Below are 21,449 nucleotides of genomic sequence, written 5' to 3' on the forward strand. Positions count from 1 at the left end.
GTGACCTCCAGAGAAAGTGGACGGCAGACCCGGCAGCCCCGCGCCCTAGGCCCCGGGCTCTGGCAGGGCAGGGCAACGCACCCAGGTCCTGGTTGTGGGCTTTCTCCTGGCCCTCGAAGTACAGCAGGCTGTAGCCGCTCCACAGCTTGTTCATGCCCACCGGGCACATGGGCTCCTGCTCCGTCTGGCTGTGCTTCACCAGCAGGTAGCCGATGCTCACGCTGCGGCCGGGCAGGCCAGGCAGGCCGGGGCTTCCAGGGCGGCCGGGCTCTCCTGGGTGTGGATGGGACCGTGAGCCAGCCCGTGGCCATGGGGAGGGGACACCCGCCCAAGCCCCGGCCCCGGATGTCCTCAGGGAAGCCCTGTCCCTCGCCCTGGGGCTGGCCAGGGGTCTGTGGCAGGTGGGTGGGGCGCACGCAGGGCTGGGCTGCAGCAGTGAGGGCTGGGGGCGCCTCCTGGCCTCTGGTCACTGCGCAGAGACGGGGCCCGGGAGACCTCTCACCTTCCTGGCCGATAGGGCCCTGGTTGCCCATGGGCCCGGGGTCACCGCGGAATCCTGGCATAGCTGACACGCCGCCTCGGCCCTGAACACCGGCCTTCCCGGGAGCCCCTCGGAGCCCTGCGGGCAGGGACGGGTTTGAGGGGACAGTGGTGAGGGCAGGGATGGGGGACAGGGGACGGGCGGGGGCAGGGATGGGGGACAGTGGACAGGATGGCAGACAGGGGACAGGGTGGGGACAGGGATGCGGACAGGAGATGGGCGGGGCCAGGGATGGGGGAAAGGGGCAGGCGGGGGCAGGGGCAGGGCTGGGGAGCAGGGTCTGCACCCCAATCTCCTACCTGGGTCTCCTGGGGGTCCTTGTGGCCCTGCCTCGCCCTGTGCTCCTGGGGGTCCTCGCCTGCCCTGGGGACCCATGGGCCCTGGCTGTGCGGCGATCCTCTGGGGGATCCCCACAATCCCAGGGGACCCCATGGACCCGGGTAGTCCTGGAAGAGAAGGGGGGGCCGTGAGCACTGGAACCACTGCCTCATGCCCCGGCCAGCGTGTCCAGGCTGGAGCTCGTGTGGAACTTCCTGGAACTTTCAGCTCAGCTTCTGCTCCCGGAGTGCGTGTGCCGGGGTCCCGGTGGGCGCAACGCCCTTGCTTACCAGGCCGTCCGCGGTCACCCTTGGGGCCCTTGGGGCCGCGGTCCCCCACAATGCCCGTGGCGCCTGTGTTCCCCATTAAGCCTGGCTCGCCGCGGGGGCCTGGGGATGGAGAAGGCGGTGAGGACCCTGCCGGGTCCCAGAAGGCGCCAGGGGGTGGGTGGGCAGGGGGCACCAACCTTTCTCTCCAGGGAGGCCGTACACACCGGGCCGGCCCTGCGGCCCTGGGTCTCCGCCCCAGCCTTTGCTTCCGGGGCTCCCGGGGATCCCGGGAAGGCCCTCCTCTCCTTTGCTCCCAGGAAAGGCAGCAGGTCCAGGGGGGCCTGGAGGGCCCTGATAACCTGTGCGCAGGGACGGTGAGTGAGAGCGGCCAGCACGTGGGGGCGCACGGCCAGCCCCCACCCTGCGGGCGTCTCCCTCCACCCCACCCCCACCCCCCGCTGTGCCCTCAGGAGCCCCCCTCACCTTCCATGCCGAAGATGCCGGGTGTCCCGACGTCACCAGGGGCCCCCGAGATGTTGGACGGAGGGGTGACACCTGGGAAGCCCTGGAGTCCCGGGCTCCCCGCTGGGCCACGTTCCCCTGGGGTAGGAAATGGGTCAGAACCTCCTGCTCTGCTCCCTCATGCCCACACCCACAAGGGACAGCCTGGGGTCCTGCACGGGCTGGGGACGGCAGCCTGTGGGGTGCAGTGACCACTGCCCCGGGCCCCCAGACCAGCACTTCGGGCCAAGGACAGGTCACTCTGTGGACAGGATTAAAGTGACCCAAATGAACGAGAAACCAATCAGGGCTGTGCGGCTCTGAGTTCTGGAGGAAGAACCCCCACCCCCAGAGGGACCCCCTTCTGCAGGGAGAACCCCCAGAGAAACCCCCTTTTGCAGTGAGAGCCCTGGGACCCCCTTCTGCAGTGAGAGCCCCAGGGTTCTGATGCCTGGCTGGGCAGGTCCCCAGCTGTCCCGGCCACTCACCTGGCACTCCGCGCTCCCCCTTCTGACCGGGGGCTCCGGGGGGTCCAGGAAGGGTGTTGGGCTCTCCGGGGTCTCCCCTCTCCCCAACAGGCCCAGGGAAGCCAGCGTCTCCATGGCCGTCGGGCCCTGTAAGGGGGAAGGAGTTGCGTCTCCCACCTGGCCCCACCCCTGCGCAGCTGAGGCTGCAGGAGCTGTCCAGTGCCCCCCCAGCCCCCTCCCCCCGCCTTCCCCTCCCCCCCTGCCTCGTGCCACCGGCCAGTACCTGGGGAGCCTGGGGAGCCTTTGGTGCCGGGTAAGCCGTTGAGTCCCCCGATGCCTCGGGCGCCCGGAAAACCTGTGTGAGGTCACAGGGGTCACTCCCAGAGGCAGAGGTTACTGGGCGAGACCGCTTCTTGCTGGGTTGGTCTTTGCCCTGGGCCGGGGTCCTCCACACCCCCTGTGTTCATGGGTGCAGACGAGAGGCCGCCCAGGGACCCCCCTCTGGGCACGGCCTGCCTTGCACGGGGCAACCCTCTTACCTGGTAAGCCGGGGGCCCCAGGCCAGCCGAAATCGCCTTTGTCTCCTGGCACCCCGATCCGGCCGGGCTCTCCCTGCAGCCCCGTCAGCCCCGTGAGCCCCGGAAATCCTGGAGGGGGACAGCCAGGAGTCAGGCCCAACCCGGAAGGGGAACAGCCAACATCCTAGGGCCAGGCCTGATCCCAGAGGGGAACAGCCTGGGGTCAGGGGGAACAGCCCGGGGTCAAGGGGACAGCCTGGGGTCAGGGGGTCAGCCCAGGTTCAGGGGATACAGCCTGGGGTCAGGGGGTACAGCCTGGAGTCAGGGGGACAGCCCGGGGTCAGGGGGCACAGCCCGGGATCAGTGGGTACAGCCTGGGGTCAGTGGGTGCAGCCTTGGGTCAGGGGCTACAGTCCGGGATCAGGGGGTACAGCCCAGGATCAGGGGCACAGCCCAGGGTCAGAGGGTACAACCCGGGGTCAGGGGGTACAACCCGGGGTCAGGGGGACAAGCCCGGGATCAGGCCTGGCTGGGAGGCCCCCGGGTGCAATGGCCAGGCCTGCCCAGTCCGACGGGCATGTCTGTCCCCTGCCCAGGTACAGGCCCATGGGGGTGCGGGGGTTGGGGCCACGCTGGTTCCAGGCCCGTCACTTTGAGGCAGCAACCCCACCCCCCCCCGCCCTGTGGTGTGTGACCGGGTGACTCGGTGCCCTCACTGACCTGTTTGTCCATGCTGCCCGGGGGGGCCCTGGGCGCCCGTCATGCCGGTGATGCCCGGGGAGCCGATGTCGCCCCAGGCGCCCTTCTCTCCGAAGAAGCCCTTCCGGCCTGCAACGGGGTGTCAGGCAGGCCGTGCCCCCCACTCAGCTCCAGGCTGCCCGCTCCTTCCTGCCCGGGGCCCCAAGCAGGCGAGCGGGCCTCCGGAGCACCCAGAGTGGGTACAGGGGTCGGGCTCTCTGGGGGCCCCTTCTGGGGACATGGCCTGCTTACAGTTGCCCCCAACCCCCACCCGGGGCTGCCTCAGAGCACTGCCAGAAGACCCCGGGGCGCAGGTGTGGGGGAGGCTGTGGGTGCGGGAGTGGGTATGGGTGGAGCTGCAGGTGTGGATGTGGGTGTGGGAGCAGGTGTGGGTGCAGGTGAGGGTGTGGGTGTGGGTCCGGGTGCGGGTGTGAGTATGGGTATGGGTGGGGGTGCAGGTGCGGGTGTGAGTGTGGGGTGTGGGTGTGGGTGTGGGGTATGGGTCCGGGTGCGGGTGTGCGTGTGGGTGCAGTTGTGGGTGCGGGTGTGGGTGTGGGTGTGGGAGGAGGTGTGGGTGCGGGTGCGGGTGTGGGTGTGGGAGTATGTGCAGGTGTGGGTGTGGGGTGTGGGTCCGGGTGTGGGTGTGGGCGTGGGAGCAGGTGTGGGTGTAGGTGAGGGTGTGGGTCCAGGTGTGTGTGTGGGGGGGGGGTGTTGGTGTGGGTATGGGTGTGGGAGCAGGTGTGGGTGCAGGTGAGGGCGCGGTGCGGGCACTGCCCGTCACTGCTCAGAGCCCCCCGTCAAGGTACCTGGGGTCCCTGTGCCGCCACGTTCCCCCTTGAGTCCGGGGGCTCCGGGTAGGTTGATGGTGTCTCCGATGTCGCCTGGGCGGGCAGAGGGGGTGAGCAGAGTCTCCCGGAGCCCCCCGCACCCCCCGGGCGGCACCTGCCCCACTCACCGAAGTCGCCCGTGGGGCCGGCCTCCCCGAACAGGCCCTCTCTGCCGGGGGCCCCCATCTCACCCTGCAGCAGACCAAGCAACGGTCAGACCCTGCCCCTGGGCCCCGGCCAGCCCGCCCGCCCCTGCCGCTCCAGTCACTCACCCTGCTGCCGATGAACCCCGGGAAGCCGGCGATACCAGGGGGCCCGGGAACGCCGGGGAAGCCAGGAGAGCCGGGCAGGCCAGGAACACCGATGTCCCCCTTGGCGCCCTTGATGTAGCCGGGCTTCCCTGGCATGCCAGGGACACCTGACAGCCCGGGGACGCCTGGCATGCCGATGACGCCTGTGGGGACATCCGGTCAGTCCCCCACAGCCCGGGAACCCCGGTCAGTTCCCCAAAGCCCAAGGTCCGACCTCCCGGAGGCGGGGGAGCAGGCAGTCCTGAACACCAGTCAGATGTGGAGGCCCCTCGGGGCATGGGGACAGCCCGGGCAGCCGTGGGCAGGGCGGTTGGGGTGCCGTGGGGTGCGGCCTGCCTCACCTTTCAGGCCCAGGAAGCCCTTCAGCCCCATGGGGCCCTTGTCGCCCTTCTCCCCCTTGAAGTGCTTCATTCCCGGCACGATGACGGGTGGCAGTCCCGGGGGCCCTGGTTCTCCTCTGCTGCCTGGAGGGACACGAGCGGTCCTGTCTCTGGGCCCTAGGCTGGGCCTGGCAGGCAGGCCCGACTGCTGGGGTTTTTGGGGGGCAGCGGGGAACCGGCTGAGAGGGGGAGACGGACGTACCTTTGACCCCGGGCTCCCCTGCCAGGCCCTTCAGCCCCGGCACCCCGAAGAAGCCGGCTTCTCCTTTGCTGCCTGGAGAGCCGGGCCGGCCCTGGAAGCCGGGCATGCCCTGGAAGCCGTCCATCCCGGGTGACCCCCGGTCCCCTGCAGAGACAAAGTGCCACTTCAGCACCCCTCCCCTCCCACCTGTGGCTCTCCCTTCACACAGACACCGAGACTGACCAGGGACCGCAGTCCTGGTTCCACGGACCCTGATGTGCCAGCCAGAGGCTGAAGAACTGAGACCGAGGGGATTCTGAGGGGCCGAGGGGACACTGAGGAACTGAGGGGAATCTGAGGGACCAAGGTGACACGGAGGGACCGAGGGGAAATGGAGGGACCGAGGGGACTCTGAGGGACTGAGGGGACTCTGAGGGATCGAGGGAACTCCGAGGGATCGAGGGGACACGGACGGACAGAGGGGACTCTTAAGAGTCTATGGGGACTCTGAAGGACCAAGGGGACACTGAGGGACTGAGGGGAATCTGAGGGACCGAGGGGACATGGAGGGACCGAGGGGACTCCAAGGGACTGAGGAAATGATGAGGGACTGAGGGGACGCTGAGGGTCTGAGGGGACACTGAGGTACTGAGGGGACTCTGAGGGGCCGAGGGGACACTGAGGGGCCAAGGGGACACCGAGGGGCTAAGGGGACTCTCAGGGACCGAGGGAACACTGAGGGACTGAGGGGACATGGAGGGACCGAGGAGACTCTGAGAGACCGAGGGGACATGGAGAGAGTGAAGTAAAAACAGACTGAGGGGACATTAAGGCCCTCTGCCATGGGCCCTTGGGGTTCGAAAGGGGTCAGAAATTGAGATCTCATGGCCCCCCCACAGCTATGCAGTGACAGGGGCCCCAATACACCTGCTCAGTTATTGGGGCCCCCGAACACCTACACCCAGTGACAGGACCCCGCCACCTCCCAGCTCCTGGGGCGCCTGCCCTTCCCAGGGACCCTCTCAAGGGGGTGGGGGGCTGCTTTTGGGGAGCAGCACCTCAGCCCAGTCTGGTCAGGGCTTTGGGGCTCAGGCTGCAGGTGGAGACGCGTTGTCTTGCCCGGGAGAGCCCCACACTCACCTTTCGGCCCGGGGGTGCCCGGCATCCCTGCCATGCCTTTGAAGCCAGGCGAGCCCGGCTGGCCTTGCTCCCCCAGAGCGCCGGGGTCCCCTCTGTCACCAGAGATGCCCTTCATGCCTACGGGGCCTGGCACGCCAGTGTCCCCCGGGTCTCCTCGGTCCCCAGGCAGGCCTGTGGGGGGCACAGGGATGTTTCAGAAGAAACTTGGGGGCAGGGGGGTCCTGTGGGCACGGGGCTGCAGTGGGGAACCCCCCCATGCAGTGGAAACTCCCACCTGCTCCCCGGGAGCCCCTGGGAAGGCAGGTCCTCACCTCCGAATCCCGGGGCACCCGGCAGTCCTAAGGGCCCCTCTCGGCCAGGGGGCCCGGGAAAGCCGTGCTGGCCTGGTGGTCCCGGCAGCCCAGGCTGGCCTGAGGGTCCCGGCAGGCCGAAGTGGCCCTTGAGTCCTGGCATTCCGGGCATGCCCGGGCTCCCTGTGGACAAACAGACGGTGAGCGCCCATCCAGCCTCACACCCACATGGACGTCCACTGAAGCCCAGACACAGGCTCCCGGACACACAGGTGCCCAGTGGACATTTCTGGCCCCTACCCATGCGCCCCTTCCTCTAGCCAACAGGACAGGAGAGGGGCTGACCGTCCACGCCCTCCTCACTGCTGATGCCGTGACCCCGGAGTCACATACAGGCGACGCGCACACAAGAACACGCGTGCACACACACATTTGCACACACACGCACAAAGCACATGCACTCACACGCATGCAGACACAAGCTCACATGCATATTGGAACACATGCATGCTCACATACCAGAGCACAGAAGAACATGTACACACACACGAACATGTTCATACACATGCACAATGAACACACGTGCACGCAAGCCTAGGCACATGCGCACACACGCCACTCTCTGCTGCTGGGCACCGGTTAGTGGGCACCTGCGCCCCTCCCCGCCCATGATATCCGCTGGGCCCCTCACCCGTGAAGCCTGGAGGGCCTCTCTCCCCAGGGACGCCCTTCAGCCCGGGGTGTCCAGGCAGGCCAGCATCTCCTCGAGGCCCGGGCTGGGCGCCCAGAGCTTCTCCTGGCAGGCCCCTGTCTCCGGGGGGTCCGGCTGGTCCTGGCACACCGCTGGGCCCTGGGAGGCCGTCGGGACCGGGCTGGCCCATGGCTCCTTTGGATCCTCGAGGCCCCACGAACCCTGCAAGGAGACAGGCCGGTGGGTTTCGGGGGAGGGACGGGCTAATGGATTCGGGGGAGGGATGGTCACTGGGTTTCTGGGGGCGGCGTGGGGCCTTGGGGCCCTGTCAGAGGCCCCGCTGCTCCTGAAGCCGCCCAGTTCACTGTCCGCAGAGGGGGCAGGGGCGGGCAGCAGCAGAAGTCAGGCCAGATCCTAAAGCACGCTGCCATTGGGGGTTCCCCGTGGGCCCTGGTGTGAGGGGTTGGGGGCACCGTGTCTGCGGCCCAGGCGAGTGCTGCCCTCCGGAGGCGTGTCTGCGCCCCAGAGCAGGGCGGGCAGGGCTGCAGGCCGTGGGGGTCTCTGGCCTCTGTGAAGTGGGCGTTTCCCATGCTGTCCGAGGGGCAGGGAGAGCTGGGGCCTGGCTGGAGCACCCGGCAGGAGGTCCCTCCCTGGCTTACCTGGGGGTCCCGGGAACCCTTCACGGCCGGGATCTCCTGGAAGACCCTTGAGTCCTGGGGTTCCGTCAGCCCCCGACAAGCCTGGCACTCCGGGCAGGCCCTTGATTCCTGGAGGAACCAAGACAGGCCCAGTCAGACCCCGAAACCCTGCGTGGGTGGAAGGAGGGCGGAAGGACCCCAGCCTGGATGGCTGACGGGCCTCCCTGCTGGCGATCACCAGAGGCCAGCCTGGCGCCCAGTCCAGGCAGACACGTCACCAAGCAGCAGCAGCAGCAGCAGCAGCAAGAGCCTGCTCCAGCGAGGCCCCAGAGATTTGTGACCTCCGGCCTCCTGAAAAAAGATCAGAACCAGGCCCCTCAGGCCGCTGGTGAGCAGCAAAGCGAAGCCAGACACAGGGACAGCCGCCATCCAGAGCCTGCCTCACACAGACAGACGCTGAGAGGAGCTGTGGCCACGTGGCCGCACTCAGACGCTGAGAGGAGCTGTGGGCTCGTGGCCACACTTAGACACTGAGAGGAGTGTGGCCGCGTGGCCACACTCAGACAGACGCTGAGAGGAGCTGTGGCCGCACACAGACGCTGAGAGGAGCTGTGGGCTCGTGGCCACACTTAGACAGATGCTGAGAGGAGCTGTGGCCGCGTGGCCGTACTCAGACAGATGCTGAGAGGAGCTGTGGGACCACGTGGATCCCTTCAGAGCGTGAGGAGGGTCCGGGAACTCCTGGAGCCCTGCTAAGGGGGTGCCCGCCCCAGCACTGCAGGCTCAGGCCAGAGCCCCTCCAGTCTATACTCTGGCTTGCCTCCACCACGTGGCTCGAGCAGGGAGCAGGGCTGGAGTCCCCCAGGGCGGCTGGGGCTGCCTTCCCAGTCTTGACACACACTGCGAACCAGGGGGAGTCCCCCAGCCCACCACCCTGACCCCCAACCCCTGCACACACAGTCCTGGGGTTTGGTTCTGTTTGGGTTCCTGGGCCACACTTGGCAATGCTCAGGGCTCCCTCCTGGCCCTGCACTCGGCAGTCACTCCTGGTGGGGCTCGGGGGACCCTATGGAATGTCGGGATCGAGCTTGGCTTGGCTGTTTGCACAGCAAATGCCTGCCGCGCTGTCCTAGGGTTCCGCCACCTAAACACATAGTTGTGGTCCCAAACAACTGTCTGGGACCACTGGGATCATCCCAGAAACGCCACATGTGGGGTGGGCACAGGCTGTCGGGTCAGAGATGCCCTGCTGGCCTTCCCATAAGCTTCTGGTTTGTGTGGCGTCCACGCAGGAGGGGCACAGTACCTGGGGGGCCGGGGGGCCCTGGGGGTCCTGGGTATCCCTTGGGTCCTCCGACGCAGCCTGGAGGGAAGAAGGGGACAGGGGTCAGATGGCAGCTGCCGTGGGGGCCGCTCTGCCGGCACATCTTCACCGAGACCCCCAGACCCCCAGGAGGGTCACAGGGGGCTGAGGGAATCCTGTTCTAAGTGCAGGCCAGCGAGTGGGACCCCACGCAGGCGGGTTTCCCCTCACTGGGGGTCTGAAGCCCCTCACATCTCCAGAAGGCTTCCTGAGGAGGGGCGGTCACTTTCCCGGTCACTTCCCGCAGCAGAGGGGCTGGCTGGCCCGTGTCGAGGCCGGGGCAGGGGGCTGGGTGCCTGTGCCCTGTGTGGGCCTGAGTTGAGCTCTGCTCTCAAACCTGGGCCCGAGTCCCACAGGTGTGGGGGAGAGGCCAGTGCTGGGACACCCAGTTTCGGGGACCCACTGCACAGACCAGCTGGATCGCAGGCCTGCACCCTGACCCGCGAGTGGGCCCTGCCTGTGCCCGTCCCCCCTCATGCCCTGCTTGCCGCTGACAATGTCCACCCCCAGCTTCTCCCCAGAGTCTCAGCACTCTAGTGGGAGGGCTCCAGGGTCCCTCCTGCCCCCGACCTGAGCTGGGCCGGGGGTCCGCACCTGGCTGCAGGGGCGCCTGGTCCTGTCCCCCGATGGGTCTTTTCACACCGTCATCATCACAGTCTGCGGCATAGGAAGGAGACACGTGTGTGTGGGGTGAGAGCACAGTGACCCCAAGAGGACGCATGGGGCGGAGGAAGGGGCTCTCCTACCGATCTGTCCTGGCGAGCCTGGGGGTCCGGGAGGCCCGGGGAAGCCCGGCATGCCGGGAGCCCCTGACTCTCCGGGGAAGCCGCGTCCGCCCTTGGGGCCAGGCAGGCCCAGGCCTGGGGGGCCCATCTCTCCAGGAAGGCCCTTGGCGCCGGGAAGCCCCTCGTAGCCCGCGTCTCCCGGGGGGCCCTGGATACCGTCACCCTGCGTGGAAACGGGCCATTGCTCAACCATGTGACCTAGAACTTCTTGTCCCCCAGCCCCCTGACGGGTGCCCCATTCTGGGCTGTGCTGCTCCCCCAGGTGCGGCTTCTAGAACCTTCCACCTGGCGGTTTCCAGCCAGACCGTCTGCTGACCAAACTCTGCTCTAGCCCACGTGCACGTAAGGTGGGGTGCCGCCACCTGAGATACCCACCGGGGGGCCCGGCAGGCCCGGGAATCCACCGAGTCCGTCGCGGCCGGGGAAGCCGTCTACGCCCTTCAGGCCAGGCACGCCGGGCACTCCCCGCTGGCCCTGCTCACCTGCGGAGGGCGACAGTGAGTCGGGGCCGAGCCGGGAAGACGCGCGCAGGGCCGGGTGGACACTGACCTTTGGTGGTGATGGTCCTGGAGTCTCCCTTCGCGCCCTTGGGCCCAGGGGGGCCTGTCTGGCCAGGGGCTCCCTGCAGAGAGGACCACGGTCACGGCCCCCATTCCAGCTGGCCCGGCGGGCCACACGACCACACAGCCCGTGGAACAGCTGCCGGGAGCTGGCCTGGGACCCAGCCGCGAAAAAAGGACAGGCCACGCCGAGATGCTTCTCGGGGGCTGATTTCTAAGCCCACACGTCGGGAGACACAGTGGGTCCCGGGCACGAGATGGCAGGACGTCACCTTGAGGCCTGGGCTCAGCCACGTCAGGCATCGCGGGGGCATCCAGCCTCGTGGGGGTCCGAAGGCCCAGGAGCTGGAGCTGCATCCAGGGGCGCCAGGCCCGAGCCCAGACCCAGGCTCTCCCCAAAGCCTGAGCTTGGCCCGCTCAAGGGCGCTACCCGGCGTGCCCGAGCCCACATCCTGCAGACAGGCCTGCATCCCCCTGCCCTCACCCCGCCCCTGCCCTGAGTCCTGCGCCCGCCTCCCCCCTGCAGACACTTGGGCCTCTCTCCTGCCGCTCCCCGGCACACCCTCTTCCTCGAGGGACTCGGGGCTCCTGGGGGTCCTGGCCAGCCCCGCACAGCAGACGCCTCCCCCTTCCTCCCCCGGCTGGGGGGTCTGTGCTGGCTAGTGGTGCCCGGGCGAGGCCCGGCTCCCCCTCCCGAGGGCCTTGGATGCTGCCGGTTCCGAGGGTGGCACTCACCTTGAAGCCCGGGAAGCCGGGGATGCCATGGGCGCCGGGCTCCCCCGCGTCGCCTTTGCGCCCGGGCTCTCCGTTGGTGCCGGGGAAGCCTTTGTATCCAGGCAGGCCCGGGGGTCCCCGCGTGAACTCGTCACCACACCTGCAGTCCCCAGCTTCACCTGTGGCAGAGGGAGGGTCTCCCATGGGGGAAGGTCTGTACCCATGGGGGGAGGGTTTGTGCCCACGGGGGAGGGTCTTGCCTACAGGGGGGGTCTGTACCCATAAGGGGAGGGTCTGTACCCACAGGGGAGCCAGGATTTGGGGGTACAGGGTGCTTCAGGGCAAGGCACTCAGGCCAGCCTTGTCTGTCTATCTGGGGCCTGGGGGTCCCCCCTCCTGCTCAGGCTGGGCCCTGGTCTTTGCAGGACCCCAGCCCCTCCCATGTGGAAGGGCCACTGAATGGGGATCCTCCAGCCCTGCGAGCACCCCGCCTGCCTGAGCCCGGCCTGGGTCCCGGGGAGCTTAGTGACGCCGGCTGGATGGGGGGCACTGTGGGGTCTTCTGTTCCACTCTGAGCCCAAGTGGGGGTGGCACTCACCTTTCCATCCCTTCTGTCCACGGGCCCCGGGGAAGCCCGAGGGGCCGGGGTAGCCTTCAAGTCCCTCTGTCCCTTTCAGCCCGAAGAGGAAGCCTGGAGAGAAGCGGGGGCGTCAGCCTCAAGGCGGGGAGCCCTCGGACCCGTGGCAGCAAGGCTGACCTACACCTGCACCCCCGGGCTGACACCTCCGGGAGGAAGAGGCGAGTCAAGGGGAGCTCGGGAGGGTCAGTGCGTGCTCCGCTGGGCTACCCTGGCTCTCAGACCACCATGCACACTCTGGGTCCTGCAGAGACTGAACGAAGTGAGCCACGGGCCGTGACGGCCACGGGCTGGCCGGAGGTGACTGCCACCGCTTGTCTTGGTCCTTGGCCCGGCCCTGCCCGCACACCCAGCTGCCCTCCTCACTGCAGGCGCTGGACCCTGACCCCGGCCACACTGGCCTCCAGGCTCCCTGGCTCCACGGCGACACTGGTCACAATCTCAGGTGGCCACACCGGCATCCACACCAGGGCCGCCGCCAAGGAGCCAGGAGCGCCCTCTAGGGGCCGGACAGGGTCACGCCATTCTGTGGAGGCGGCTGCATTTGCCTGCGGGCACTCAGAGCCCTCGGACCTGGCAGGTACCCCCAGCCTGTCACTTGCTGCCCACTGGAGTCTGGGGGAGAGTTGAGGTGCAAGAGGAGAGGGAGTCGGTTGGGGAAGGGAGAGCAGCAGCCCTCCAAGCTCCCCAGAACTCTGGGAGGTCAGAGAGGGAGAGACGGGCCTTCTGGTGGCTGCCAGGAGCACCTGAGGGTGGGCTCAGGAGTGACACTGAGCTCTGTCCTGGGCGGAAGCCTGGCTTCCACAAATTAGCTGAGGAGCCCAAACTGGGCACCGAGAGCTTTAAAAGGCCCCCAGGGGGCCGGAGCGATAGCACAGTTGGGAGGGCGCTTGCCTTGCATGTGACGGATTAGGGTTCAATGCCCGGCATCCCATATGGTCCCCCGAGCACTGCCAGGAGTAATTCCTGAGTGCAGAGCCAGGAGTAAGCCCTGAGCATCGCCAGGTGTGACCCCAAAAGACAGAAAAAAAATAGAAAGAAAAAAAAGGAAAGGTCCCCAGGTGTTCAGCGCAAGAGACAGACTGGGATCCGGACACAGCACAGGAGTGAGGGGGTATTCCTGGGCCCAGGGCTAGGAGGGGCCCCTCAGAAACGGAGGTGAGAAGCCGCGTGTCTGAGGCAGGGCAGGAGGCCTGGGGTGGACGGGGGTTCTGGAGTGTCACTGCCCGGTGTCCCCCTCAGCCTCCGCGGGCCTGTGACAGACGGTCACAGTCAGGTGGGGGGGTTCTGCTCCCGGTGCAAGTGGGTGGCGCCCCCGACTCTCAGGGGCTCACTGGATGCATCTATTTTAAACCGTACCCAAAAGGGAATGCCCTGCCACAGAGGCAGGGTGGGATGGGGGAGATGGGGGGTGGGCGGGATACTGGGATCCGTGGTGGTGGGAAATGGGCACTCGTGGAGGGATGGGTATTTGATCATTGTATAAATGAAACCCAAGCACAAAATTTTAAGTCTACAACTGTACCTCATGGTGTCTCACTAATAAAAATTAAAAAAAAAAATAAACCATTCCTGCTGCATGGCCCAAAGGGAGGCTCAGCACGGCCCCTTGGCAGAGGGACGGGGAGGTCCTGGGAAAGAGGTGTTGTGGCGTCTTCCAGGAGGGCGAACAGGGAAGAGAACACAGTATCAATGTCCACACTCGGGAAAGCTGCACCCAGATTTTTTTTTTTCTTTTTGGGTCACACCTGGCTATACTCAGGGATTACTCCTGGCAGTGCTCAGGGGACCATATGGGATGCTGGGAATCGAACCTGGGTCGGCCGTGTGCAAGGCAACCACCCTACCCGCTGTGCTATCGCTCCAGCCCCAGACTCTTTTCTTTTAAAGTGTTTGGCTCAGTGCCCGTGATGCCTGGGGCTCACTCCTGACTGCTCAGAGTCACTCCTGGTGGGGCTCAGGCAACCCCGTGGGTGCTGGGGATGGAAGCAGCGTCGCCCATCGAGGCCGGCACCTTACTCCTGGGCTGTCTCAGGTGCACCCGGAATTTGCAAAAGAACGCATAAGCCTGGTTCTTCCCCTGAACAAAGTTGGGGGGACCCCAGCCCGGGACCCCTCCAGTCCCGCCGAGAGACAGGGATGCCTGCTGTCCAGGAGAGAATGAAGGGCACAGGCTCCCCAACAACCACCAGGGGCCTTCCCAGCACGTTTTGAGAGACTGGCACACGGGTGCCCTGTGGGCAGCCAGGCGCCTGGGTGGGCTGGGGAGTCAGAACTCAAAAGTCTTAAAAAGGCTGGTTCAGGGGCTGGAGCAATAGCACAGTGGGTAGGGCGTTTGCCTGGCACGCGACCGACCCCGGTTCGATTCCCAGCATCCCATATGGTCCCCTGAGCACCGCCAGGAGTAATTCCTGAAGGCAGAGCCAGGGGTAACTCCTGAGCATCGCCAGGTGAGACCCCCACCCCCGAAAAAAAAAAAGGCTGGTCCATGCCCTGGAGAGATTGGCCACGCCCTGGGGAGACTGGCCCCACCCGGGCCTTTCACGGCTCCGTCAGGGAAGATTTGGTCATGCCCAGAGCCGAGCACTCAGGTGTGGAGGCTGAGAGGCCGGGCAGTCGAGGGGTCGCTCAGAGGGGGTCCCTCCCACCTGCACCAGAGGAGGCATCCCCGACAGCACAGCCTGAGTGGGCATGAGCTCTGTTCTCACATGGTGCCAAGCCCCTCACACAGGCCAGAACCTAAGAAACTGTTATAACCATTGCCTGATTGCTGACCACCACTGTAACAAGGCCGATGCTAAAAACAGACCCACATATAAACCGCTCTTAACTCTGAAGCCTGTATAAACCGCCTGCGATCTGGAATGAGGGTCCTTGTTGAGATGCCACTGCGTTGGATGAGACTTGGACCCTAGCTCGGGTTAGCAATAAAGCTCCTTTGCTTCTGCATTTTCGTGTGTGGCCCTGGTCTCTCCGCAACTGGGATCTGAAACTCGGGTATGGCACTTGGCTCTAGCCAAGCAGCAGAAGCCCGGGCCATTTCTCCTGGCTGCAGCCGGCGTGTACCCTAAACACTCACCGTCGGGTCCGGGGGCCCCGGCGGCCCCAGGGAGGCCTGGTGCTCCTCGCCTGCCATCTGTCCCAGGGGGTCCGGGGTACCGCGCGGCGATGCCGGGTTCTCCGCTGAAGCCTTTGGGCCCCATCTCTCCGGGGAAGCCCCTCTTCTCGTCTGCAAGCACAGCAGTATGTGTGTGGGGGGTGGGCTTCCGCGCTCCTGCCTCCCCCTCTCCCCCCGCCATGCGTCACACAGGCGAGGGAGGTCCCGGGTGCAAGTCTGGGGGCGCTGGTGAGTCCACGTTACCTTCCGTTCCCATGGGTGTGCCCGGCAGGCCTGGGAGCCCGGGGTCTCCTGGCTGGCCACGGCTGCCGGGCTCCCCGTGGGGTCCCGGGAACCCGGGTTCACCTCTCATGCCTGCAGGGAAATGACCTGAGTCAGGGCTGGGTGCGCGAGCCCACTCCCAGCCGTCCCCCTGCCCCGTGCCAGGCTCTAGGCCCGTCCTGCCCGCCCCATGCCCAGGCTCCAGGCCTGTCCCGCCCGCCCCGTGCCCAGGCTCCTGCCGACGGCATGCGGGGCAGACTCAGGACAGCCCAGGACGTAGCCGCGGCGCCTCTGCTGGTGGACACGCCTGCTGGACGTACCTTTGGTGAGGGCTGGATACGGGGAGTAGCCTGGGGGGCCGGGGGGGCCCTGGACGCCGGGTTCTCCCTAGGTGGGAGGGGGGCAGAAGAGTGTGAGGTCGCGGGCTCCGGACACTTCCCCCAGGCCCATGGCCGTGGCCACTTGTCTTGGCAGTGCCTGGCCCTGCCATGGTGGCCGCTTCCCTCCCCGCTGTGGGGCCCCTGAGCAGGGGTGTCGGGACCCTGCCCTGCTCCCTCAGCACCCACTGCCCACCTGGCACTTCTGCCCCCTCTCCCGGTCTCGGGTCCCCTCTCGGCGCTCACCTTGGGTCCGGGAGGGCCGTCAGGACCTGGGTAGCCATCAGGACCTCTGGTTCCCTGCAAGGCACAGACTGGCTGAGCCCCCGGCAGGGTGCAGCGGGCACATGGGTCCACGCTGAAGCCTTCCTGTCCGCCCGCCCACCAGCCTCTGGCTCTCCCATCCCCCGTCCTCTCTCTGAGCCCAATTCTGGGATCTGGTGACACGACCCGCGGGTGGCCCTCGACCCTGGGGCCCGAGATGCTGGAGTGTGGGGGCTCCTGGCAGTGGCTGCCCACTCGTGAGGCCAAGTCACCGGGTCTGGAAGGGGTTCAGCACCAGCACCCCAGGAAATGCCCTGGGAGGCACTGGGCCCCACTGTGATGCTTCTTCATTACAGACACCCCAGGACGCTCTCACCTTCCAGAGAAAAGCGAGAGAGAGAGTGAGAGGGAGAGAGAGAGAGAGAGGGAGGGTGGGAGAGAGGGGGAGAGAGAGAGAGAAAGAGGGTAGGAGAGAGACAGGGAGGGACAGAGACAGGGAGGGACAGGGGCGTGGGGGAGCGTCCAGAGCTTGGACTGGCCGTGGGAGCTTTCAGGTCTGGGCCGCGGGTGGCGTCCCCACTTACCGTCAGTCCCACGTCTCCCCTCTCTCCGGGGTAGCCAGTCAGGCCCTGTGCAGAGGCAGAGCGGGGCCGTGAGTGGTTCCTCGTGTCCCACAGGGGGTCCCGGGGCAGCACGGGGGCACAGCGGGGATACGGAGCTCGGCTCCGCCTGTGCGTGTGCCAGCGTCCGCCCGCCCACCCGAGGGGTGCCGGGTGACAGGACACGGGCAGGGTGACGGGGCAGAGGTGCAGGGACTCACCCGCTCTCCCGGGAAGCCCACGATGCCTTCTTCCCCCTTCATGCCGTAGCCCTAGGAGAGAGGGGGCGCAGCTAGGGGACCACCCAGCCGAGCCCCGGCCACCTGCCACCCGTCTTCCCTTTGGAAAGAATCGGGTTTGATTTAGGAACATCGTTAAGTGTTCAGTGCCTGATTGGCAGAAAGGAAAGAAACCACGAGAAGATAGTGGCTCGGCCCACAGGGCCTCCACCTACCTGTCTCCCGCGGTCCCCCTGGCTCCCTTTGATGCCCTGTGGGGAGGAAAGGCTGTGAGTGCGGCTCTGCCGCCCACGGGCGCCCAGTATCGGGATGCTGACGGCTCGGACGCAGCTAGACTTGGCCGTCACCTCTGGGGGCCGGTGGAGGGGCCGCTTAGTCCCCGAGCTCCGCCCAGGGCCACCGCCTGTTGGGCAGGCGGTCTCGGCAGTCGGCTGCACTCTGTGTCCAGGCGTCTGCCAGTCTAGTCTGTGTGTCGTCCTTGCGTGGGTCTGTGTGTCTGTCTGTTCGTGGATCCGTGTGTCTGTCTGTGCGTGGGTCCGTGTGTCTGTCAGATGTTTGGGTCTGTGTGTCTGTCCGTGTGTGGGTCTGTGTGTCTGTCTGTGCATGGTTCTGTGTGTCTGTCCGTGCGTGGGTTCGTGTGTCTGTCCGTGAGTGGGTCCATGTGTCTATCCCTGCGTGGGTCCGTGTGTGGGAGCCCCCAGCGCCCATACCTTGTAGTGCTCCAGGTGCAGGGTGTCCTTGGTGGGGCCGGTGACGGGCTGCCCCTCGGACGGAACTCCGTTGGGCCCCGGCAGGCCCATGTCGCCCTGCATGTCAGGGAGAGGCGGGTCAGTGAGACGCTGTGGACAGGCCCGTGGCACAGGGGGGCTACCTGGGGGCCCTCCGAGAGCCTGGGGACCCTTCTCGGGGCCATCAGGGGCCGCGCTGGGAGGTGGGGCTGGGGTGGGACCAGGGTTCCCATGCAAGGCTGGCGTCCCCCCACCGCCCCCTGCCCGCCCCTTGGTCCAGCCTGCTCTGGCATCAAGTGAGGGACCCCCAGGGCTGTGGCACCTGTGGGGCCGGGGGCTGAGGCCACTGGCTGTGGGGGCCAGGGTGAAAAGACCCCCAAGGCCACAACGTGCTCCTCCAGCCCCCGTGTCCCCGGTTCCCAGGCTCTGGCCACTGGCCTGGCTGCGACCCAGCTTGGGTCTGCGGTAGAAGCTGGTGTGGGGCAGCCTCCCCCCGCCTCACCTTCTCGCCTTTCTCTCCGTAGAATCCCAGTCCGCGGTTGCCCTGCGGGAGGAGACGGGCCGTCCATCGTGAGGCCTTTGCCCCGTCCCTCCCGTTCCCTGTGCTGGGCTCATCCGGTTTAGGCCCAGCCCGGCTGTTCCCGCGGCTGCTGCCCTTGGCTCGAGTGTTTCGGACCTTGTGCCAGGGCCGGCTCTGGCCGCAGGGGCCACACGGGGACCCCCAACGGCTGCTCTGGGGTTGTATCCCCCCGCCACCGAGTGCCATACCCGGTGCCTGCCTGCCCCACGGCCCCCCAGTCTGGAGGTTGGGGCCCTTTCCTCTGTCCCCCCATTTCTCAGGAATGTTTTTTTGGGGCTTCCCAAGTAGTGCTGGGGGCCCACGGACCCTCCCTGCGACTCTTGGCCAGCTGGGCTCGCAGCTAAGTGCTCGCGGCTACCCAGAGCCACAAGCGCAGGTGTGAAACCGGGGTCACCGCCATCCCACGTGCCTTCGGCCCTGCGTCTCCCCCTCCATCTGTGACCCGTGAGCCTGTGTCCAGTCCTTCGCTGGACCCTCGCCCCTGCCCAGCTATCCCCAGGGCACCCTTTAGTGGGAACTGCTTCCTCTAGAGGTGCCCGCACCCTCCCGCCAGAGCCTTCCTTTGTCTTCATGGCCTCTCCCGGCTTCCCAAGGTGTGGCCAGCCCGGGTCACGGTGGCCTCTACTGCCCGGGTCCCTCTACCTCGGGAGGAGCCCGGTCAGGACTGACCTCCGCGGTTCCCAGCCAGGGCCTTCCTCCCCGCGCGGCCACTGACGGGGCCGTAATGAGTTCCAGCCTCAGAGGAAGCGGGGTCAGAAGGCCGGAGGAGCTGGCTGGGGTCTGGAGGAGGGCCTGGGAAGGTGGGGGCGGCCCTGGACACCGGCTCTGGTGGTCGCTCCAGGCACGACTCGTCTGTGTCTCCTCCCGTGTCCTAGCACTGACCGTTCCCAGCTGGCAGACCCTCACTCGTCTCCCACACGAGCAGCCTCATCTCGCTCGTGCCTGGTGGGCCCTGGGTGCCTGCTTGGGGCCTGGGGTGCTGCCCTGAGGCTGTGCTGATCCAGGGGCAGTTCTGCCCCCTGCTGCCGGGGGACCCTTCACCCCCTTCTCCACTCCCTGGCCTGAGGTTCACCTGCCAACTCTCGCGGGGCCATGGGGGGCTCTGACTTGAGGTGCTCTGACTTGAGAAACCAGGAAAACCCTCCCCCCTGGGTCTGTGGACCCTTGGGAGCTCCCATGTGACTGCTAGGCTCCCAGCTCGGACCCGACAGAGCCAAGTGTCCCAGGCGGGACCCAGGTGAGAGCACAGCCCCTCCCTCCACACACACTCACCTGCTGCCCTTTGGGTCCAGGGGGTCCCGGTGGGCCCTGCAGGAAGACAGAGCACATGGCGCCTGCGTCCTCACCCCCACCCGGCCGGGCTCACTGGGGCTGCGAGGTGGGCAGAGTCCATGCGGCCCGGGGAGCTCCCTCCTGGGCTCGTGGGGGTCCAGCACCCAGGGAGGCAGCTTGGGGCCACTCCTAGGTCTGCCCCGCCCGGCGGGGGCTGTGCCCACTAGGGCAGGAAAAAGCGCCAGAGGAGCAGATGGGGGAGAGGAGGAGTGGGAGAGGCGGGCGGGGGTGACATGGGGGCCAAGGCGGGCAGGGACGAGGCGGGGGAGGGAGTGAGGTGGGGGCTGAGGAGGGCAGGGCCGAGGTGGGCAGGGGGACCCCAGCGGGACTCGCCATCCCTCCCTGCTGGCCCAAGGCACACCCTCTGCCGTGGCCAGCAGTGGCTGGGGCTGCCCTGGACGAGGGCCGGGGGCTGAGTGGGCACTCACCGGTCTCCCTGGAGGGCCGTCTGGCCCCATTCGCCCCATGGGCCCCGGGCGGCCGGGGGGACCCTAGAAGAGCAGGAGAGGCAGTGAGAGGGTGGGTGGGCGCGGGGGACGTGGGCGCGTCTGCTGGGGGAAACTCACCTGGAAGCCGACCAGTCCCGGCTCGCCGGGCTCCCCCTGTGGAGAGAGCGGGTGAGCGGCTGGACCCCACTGGGCGCCTGACCGGCACGCAGGGGACCAGGAGGGACATGCAGGGACCCAGGGAGGGACAGCGTGGGCCCGAGGGACACGCGGCCTCTCCTGTGGGGACCGAGGGTGCCCAGTGCTGACTCGGCCCGCGGGGTGCAGTCCACACAGCCCGGTGGTCAGCACGTCCCCACGGGCCGTGGCCTGAGTCCACCCCACGTCCCTCCCAGCCAGGTGTTCCTGGGACAATCGCTGCCTTACTGGGGGTTGGTGCTGGCTCCCGGCCAGGCCCATGGGCGACTCACCCGGTATCGGTGTCGCTCCTCGGGAGATAGGGCGTACGGCTCGCCTTTCTGCCCTTTTGGTCCTTGGGGCCCCTGGGGGCGGGAGGGGGAGACGGAGCCGTTACCCTGGGCGGGCGCCCTCCACCCCACAGCTTCCCACGTGCCAAGGGACATTCTCCCTGGACGGAAGCGATGGCCAGCCCAGCCTGGCTACGCCCGCAGCTGCAGCTGCAGCCCCCGCCCCCCCCCCCCCCCCGTGTGTGAGTGTGTGTGTGTGAGTGAGGGCGCTGTGCGGCTCTGTCCCCCTGCACCCCACGGCAGCCACGCCCACACCTCCCACAGCGGGAGCGGGGCTGTGTTAGGAGAGTCTCAGGGTGCCAGGGCAGCTGGGGCGGCCACGAGTGACTCTCCCCACACCACAGGTGATTTCCACGCGGTGGCTGGGTGCTATGGTTTGGGTTAAGCCACGTCCAGCTGCGACGTGGGCCGCCGGCCTCAAGGTGTTTGACACAAACGTCACAGCGACTGGTGCGGCCCACTCTGGTGGCAGAGGGTGGAAATGATTTCCAAGCTCTCCAGAAGCCCCTGAAGTGGCCTTGGGGTGGGCAGGAGGGTGGCAGGTGGGGGAGTGACCTCACAAGGGCACAGGCGACGGTGGCCGGCCGAGGAAGGGAGAGAAACGAGTGCATTCCTCCGACTGGCTCGCAGCTGGGAGGAACCCCAAGCCCCCACGCAGGTCACCTGCCTGTCTCAGAAGCCCCCTCCCCCGCCCCCCCAGAGCCCACGCAGCTACTCACGGGAGAGCCGGATAAGCCCCCAGCGCCAGAAGGTCCCGGCGGGCCCATGTCTCCATGGGTGCCGTTGCAGCCATCATAGCCGGGCGGCCCACGGGGTCCGCCTTGGCCCGGGTGCCCCTGCGGGAAAGAGGTTTGGTGGATGCCGGCAAGGCGAGGACCTGGGAGGCTGCCAGGAGCGGGGGGGAGGGCAGCGCCTTCCTGAGCCACAGGTCAGAGCAGATGGAAGCATTCTAGAAAGTTCTGAGGCCTGACACCATGGGGCTGAGTGAACTTCGGTGAATGCTTGAGAGCCCGGGACCCTGCCGAGAGATTCCCCCGGGGGGCACGGGGGCCTCTCCCGCCCCCTCTAGAAACTCGTCCTCATGTTCTAACAACGGTGAGAGGGGCCGG

The 21,449-nt window shown here is 67.2% G+C and overlaps 2 protein-coding genes across 2 annotated transcripts in view; both read right to left on the minus strand.

Annotated features, from left to right (window-relative positions):
- Window positions 1–20,021, minus strand: part of NAXD (NAD(P)HX dehydratase) — a 53,351-nt gene extending 33,330 nt beyond the window's left edge. The window contains exon 1 of the mRNA XM_056109690.1: window positions 20,016–20,021. The gene's annotated coding sequence lies outside the window, so the exon portion shown is untranslated. The remainder of the gene's footprint in view (window positions 1–20,015) is intronic.
- The window catches only part of COL4A2 (collagen type IV alpha 2 chain), a 68,568-nt gene that overhangs the window by 1,446 nt on the left and 45,673 nt on the right, over window positions 1–21,449 (minus strand). The window contains exons 7-46 of the mRNA XM_056109684.1: window positions 21,060–21,176; window positions 20,284–20,355; window positions 19,934–19,969; window positions 19,796–19,858; window positions 19,308–19,343; window positions 17,958–17,999; window positions 17,438–17,533; window positions 16,943–16,978; window positions 16,710–16,760; window positions 16,474–16,518; window positions 15,872–15,925; window positions 15,569–15,635; window positions 15,231–15,341; window positions 14,949–15,098; window positions 11,831–11,923; window positions 11,254–11,411; window positions 10,508–10,580; window positions 10,334–10,440; window positions 9,920–10,121; window positions 9,768–9,830; window positions 9,117–9,173; window positions 7,832–7,939; window positions 7,173–7,394; window positions 6,503–6,664; window positions 6,192–6,362; window positions 5,073–5,216; window positions 4,832–4,954; window positions 4,452–4,633; window positions 4,308–4,371; window positions 4,159–4,233; window positions 3,335–3,442; window positions 2,636–2,743; window positions 2,380–2,451; window positions 2,118–2,243; window positions 1,612–1,728; window positions 1,326–1,487; window positions 1,150–1,248; window positions 841–987; window positions 503–619; window positions 82–273 (exon numbers count right to left, since the gene is read on the minus strand). Coding sequence (XP_055965659.1) covers window positions 82–273; window positions 503–619; window positions 841–987; window positions 1,150–1,248; window positions 1,326–1,487; window positions 1,612–1,728; window positions 2,118–2,243; window positions 2,380–2,451; window positions 2,636–2,743; window positions 3,335–3,442; window positions 4,159–4,233; window positions 4,308–4,371; window positions 4,452–4,633; window positions 4,832–4,954; window positions 5,073–5,216; window positions 6,192–6,362; window positions 6,503–6,664; window positions 7,173–7,394; window positions 7,832–7,939; window positions 9,117–9,173; window positions 9,768–9,830; window positions 9,920–10,121; window positions 10,334–10,440; window positions 10,508–10,580; window positions 11,254–11,411; window positions 11,831–11,923; window positions 14,949–15,098; window positions 15,231–15,341; window positions 15,569–15,635; window positions 15,872–15,925; window positions 16,474–16,518; window positions 16,710–16,760; window positions 16,943–16,978; window positions 17,438–17,533; window positions 17,958–17,999; window positions 19,308–19,343; window positions 19,796–19,858; window positions 19,934–19,969; window positions 20,284–20,355; window positions 21,060–21,176 — 4,228 coding nt within the window. The remainder of the gene's footprint in view (window positions 1–81; window positions 274–502; window positions 620–840; window positions 988–1,149; window positions 1,249–1,325; window positions 1,488–1,611; window positions 1,729–2,117; window positions 2,244–2,379; window positions 2,452–2,635; window positions 2,744–3,334; window positions 3,443–4,158; window positions 4,234–4,307; window positions 4,372–4,451; window positions 4,634–4,831; window positions 4,955–5,072; window positions 5,217–6,191; window positions 6,363–6,502; window positions 6,665–7,172; window positions 7,395–7,831; window positions 7,940–9,116; window positions 9,174–9,767; window positions 9,831–9,919; window positions 10,122–10,333; window positions 10,441–10,507; window positions 10,581–11,253; window positions 11,412–11,830; window positions 11,924–14,948; window positions 15,099–15,230; window positions 15,342–15,568; window positions 15,636–15,871; window positions 15,926–16,473; window positions 16,519–16,709; window positions 16,761–16,942; window positions 16,979–17,437; window positions 17,534–17,957; window positions 18,000–19,307; window positions 19,344–19,795; window positions 19,859–19,933; window positions 19,970–20,283; window positions 20,356–21,059; window positions 21,177–21,449) is intronic.

Source organism: Sorex fumeus, unplaced genomic scaffold (genome assembly GCF_029834395.1).
Source record: "Sorex fumeus unplaced genomic scaffold, SorFum_2.1 ptg000008l, whole genome shotgun sequence".
Classification (NCBI taxonomy): domain Eukaryota; kingdom Metazoa; phylum Chordata; class Mammalia; order Eulipotyphla; family Soricidae; genus Sorex; species Sorex fumeus.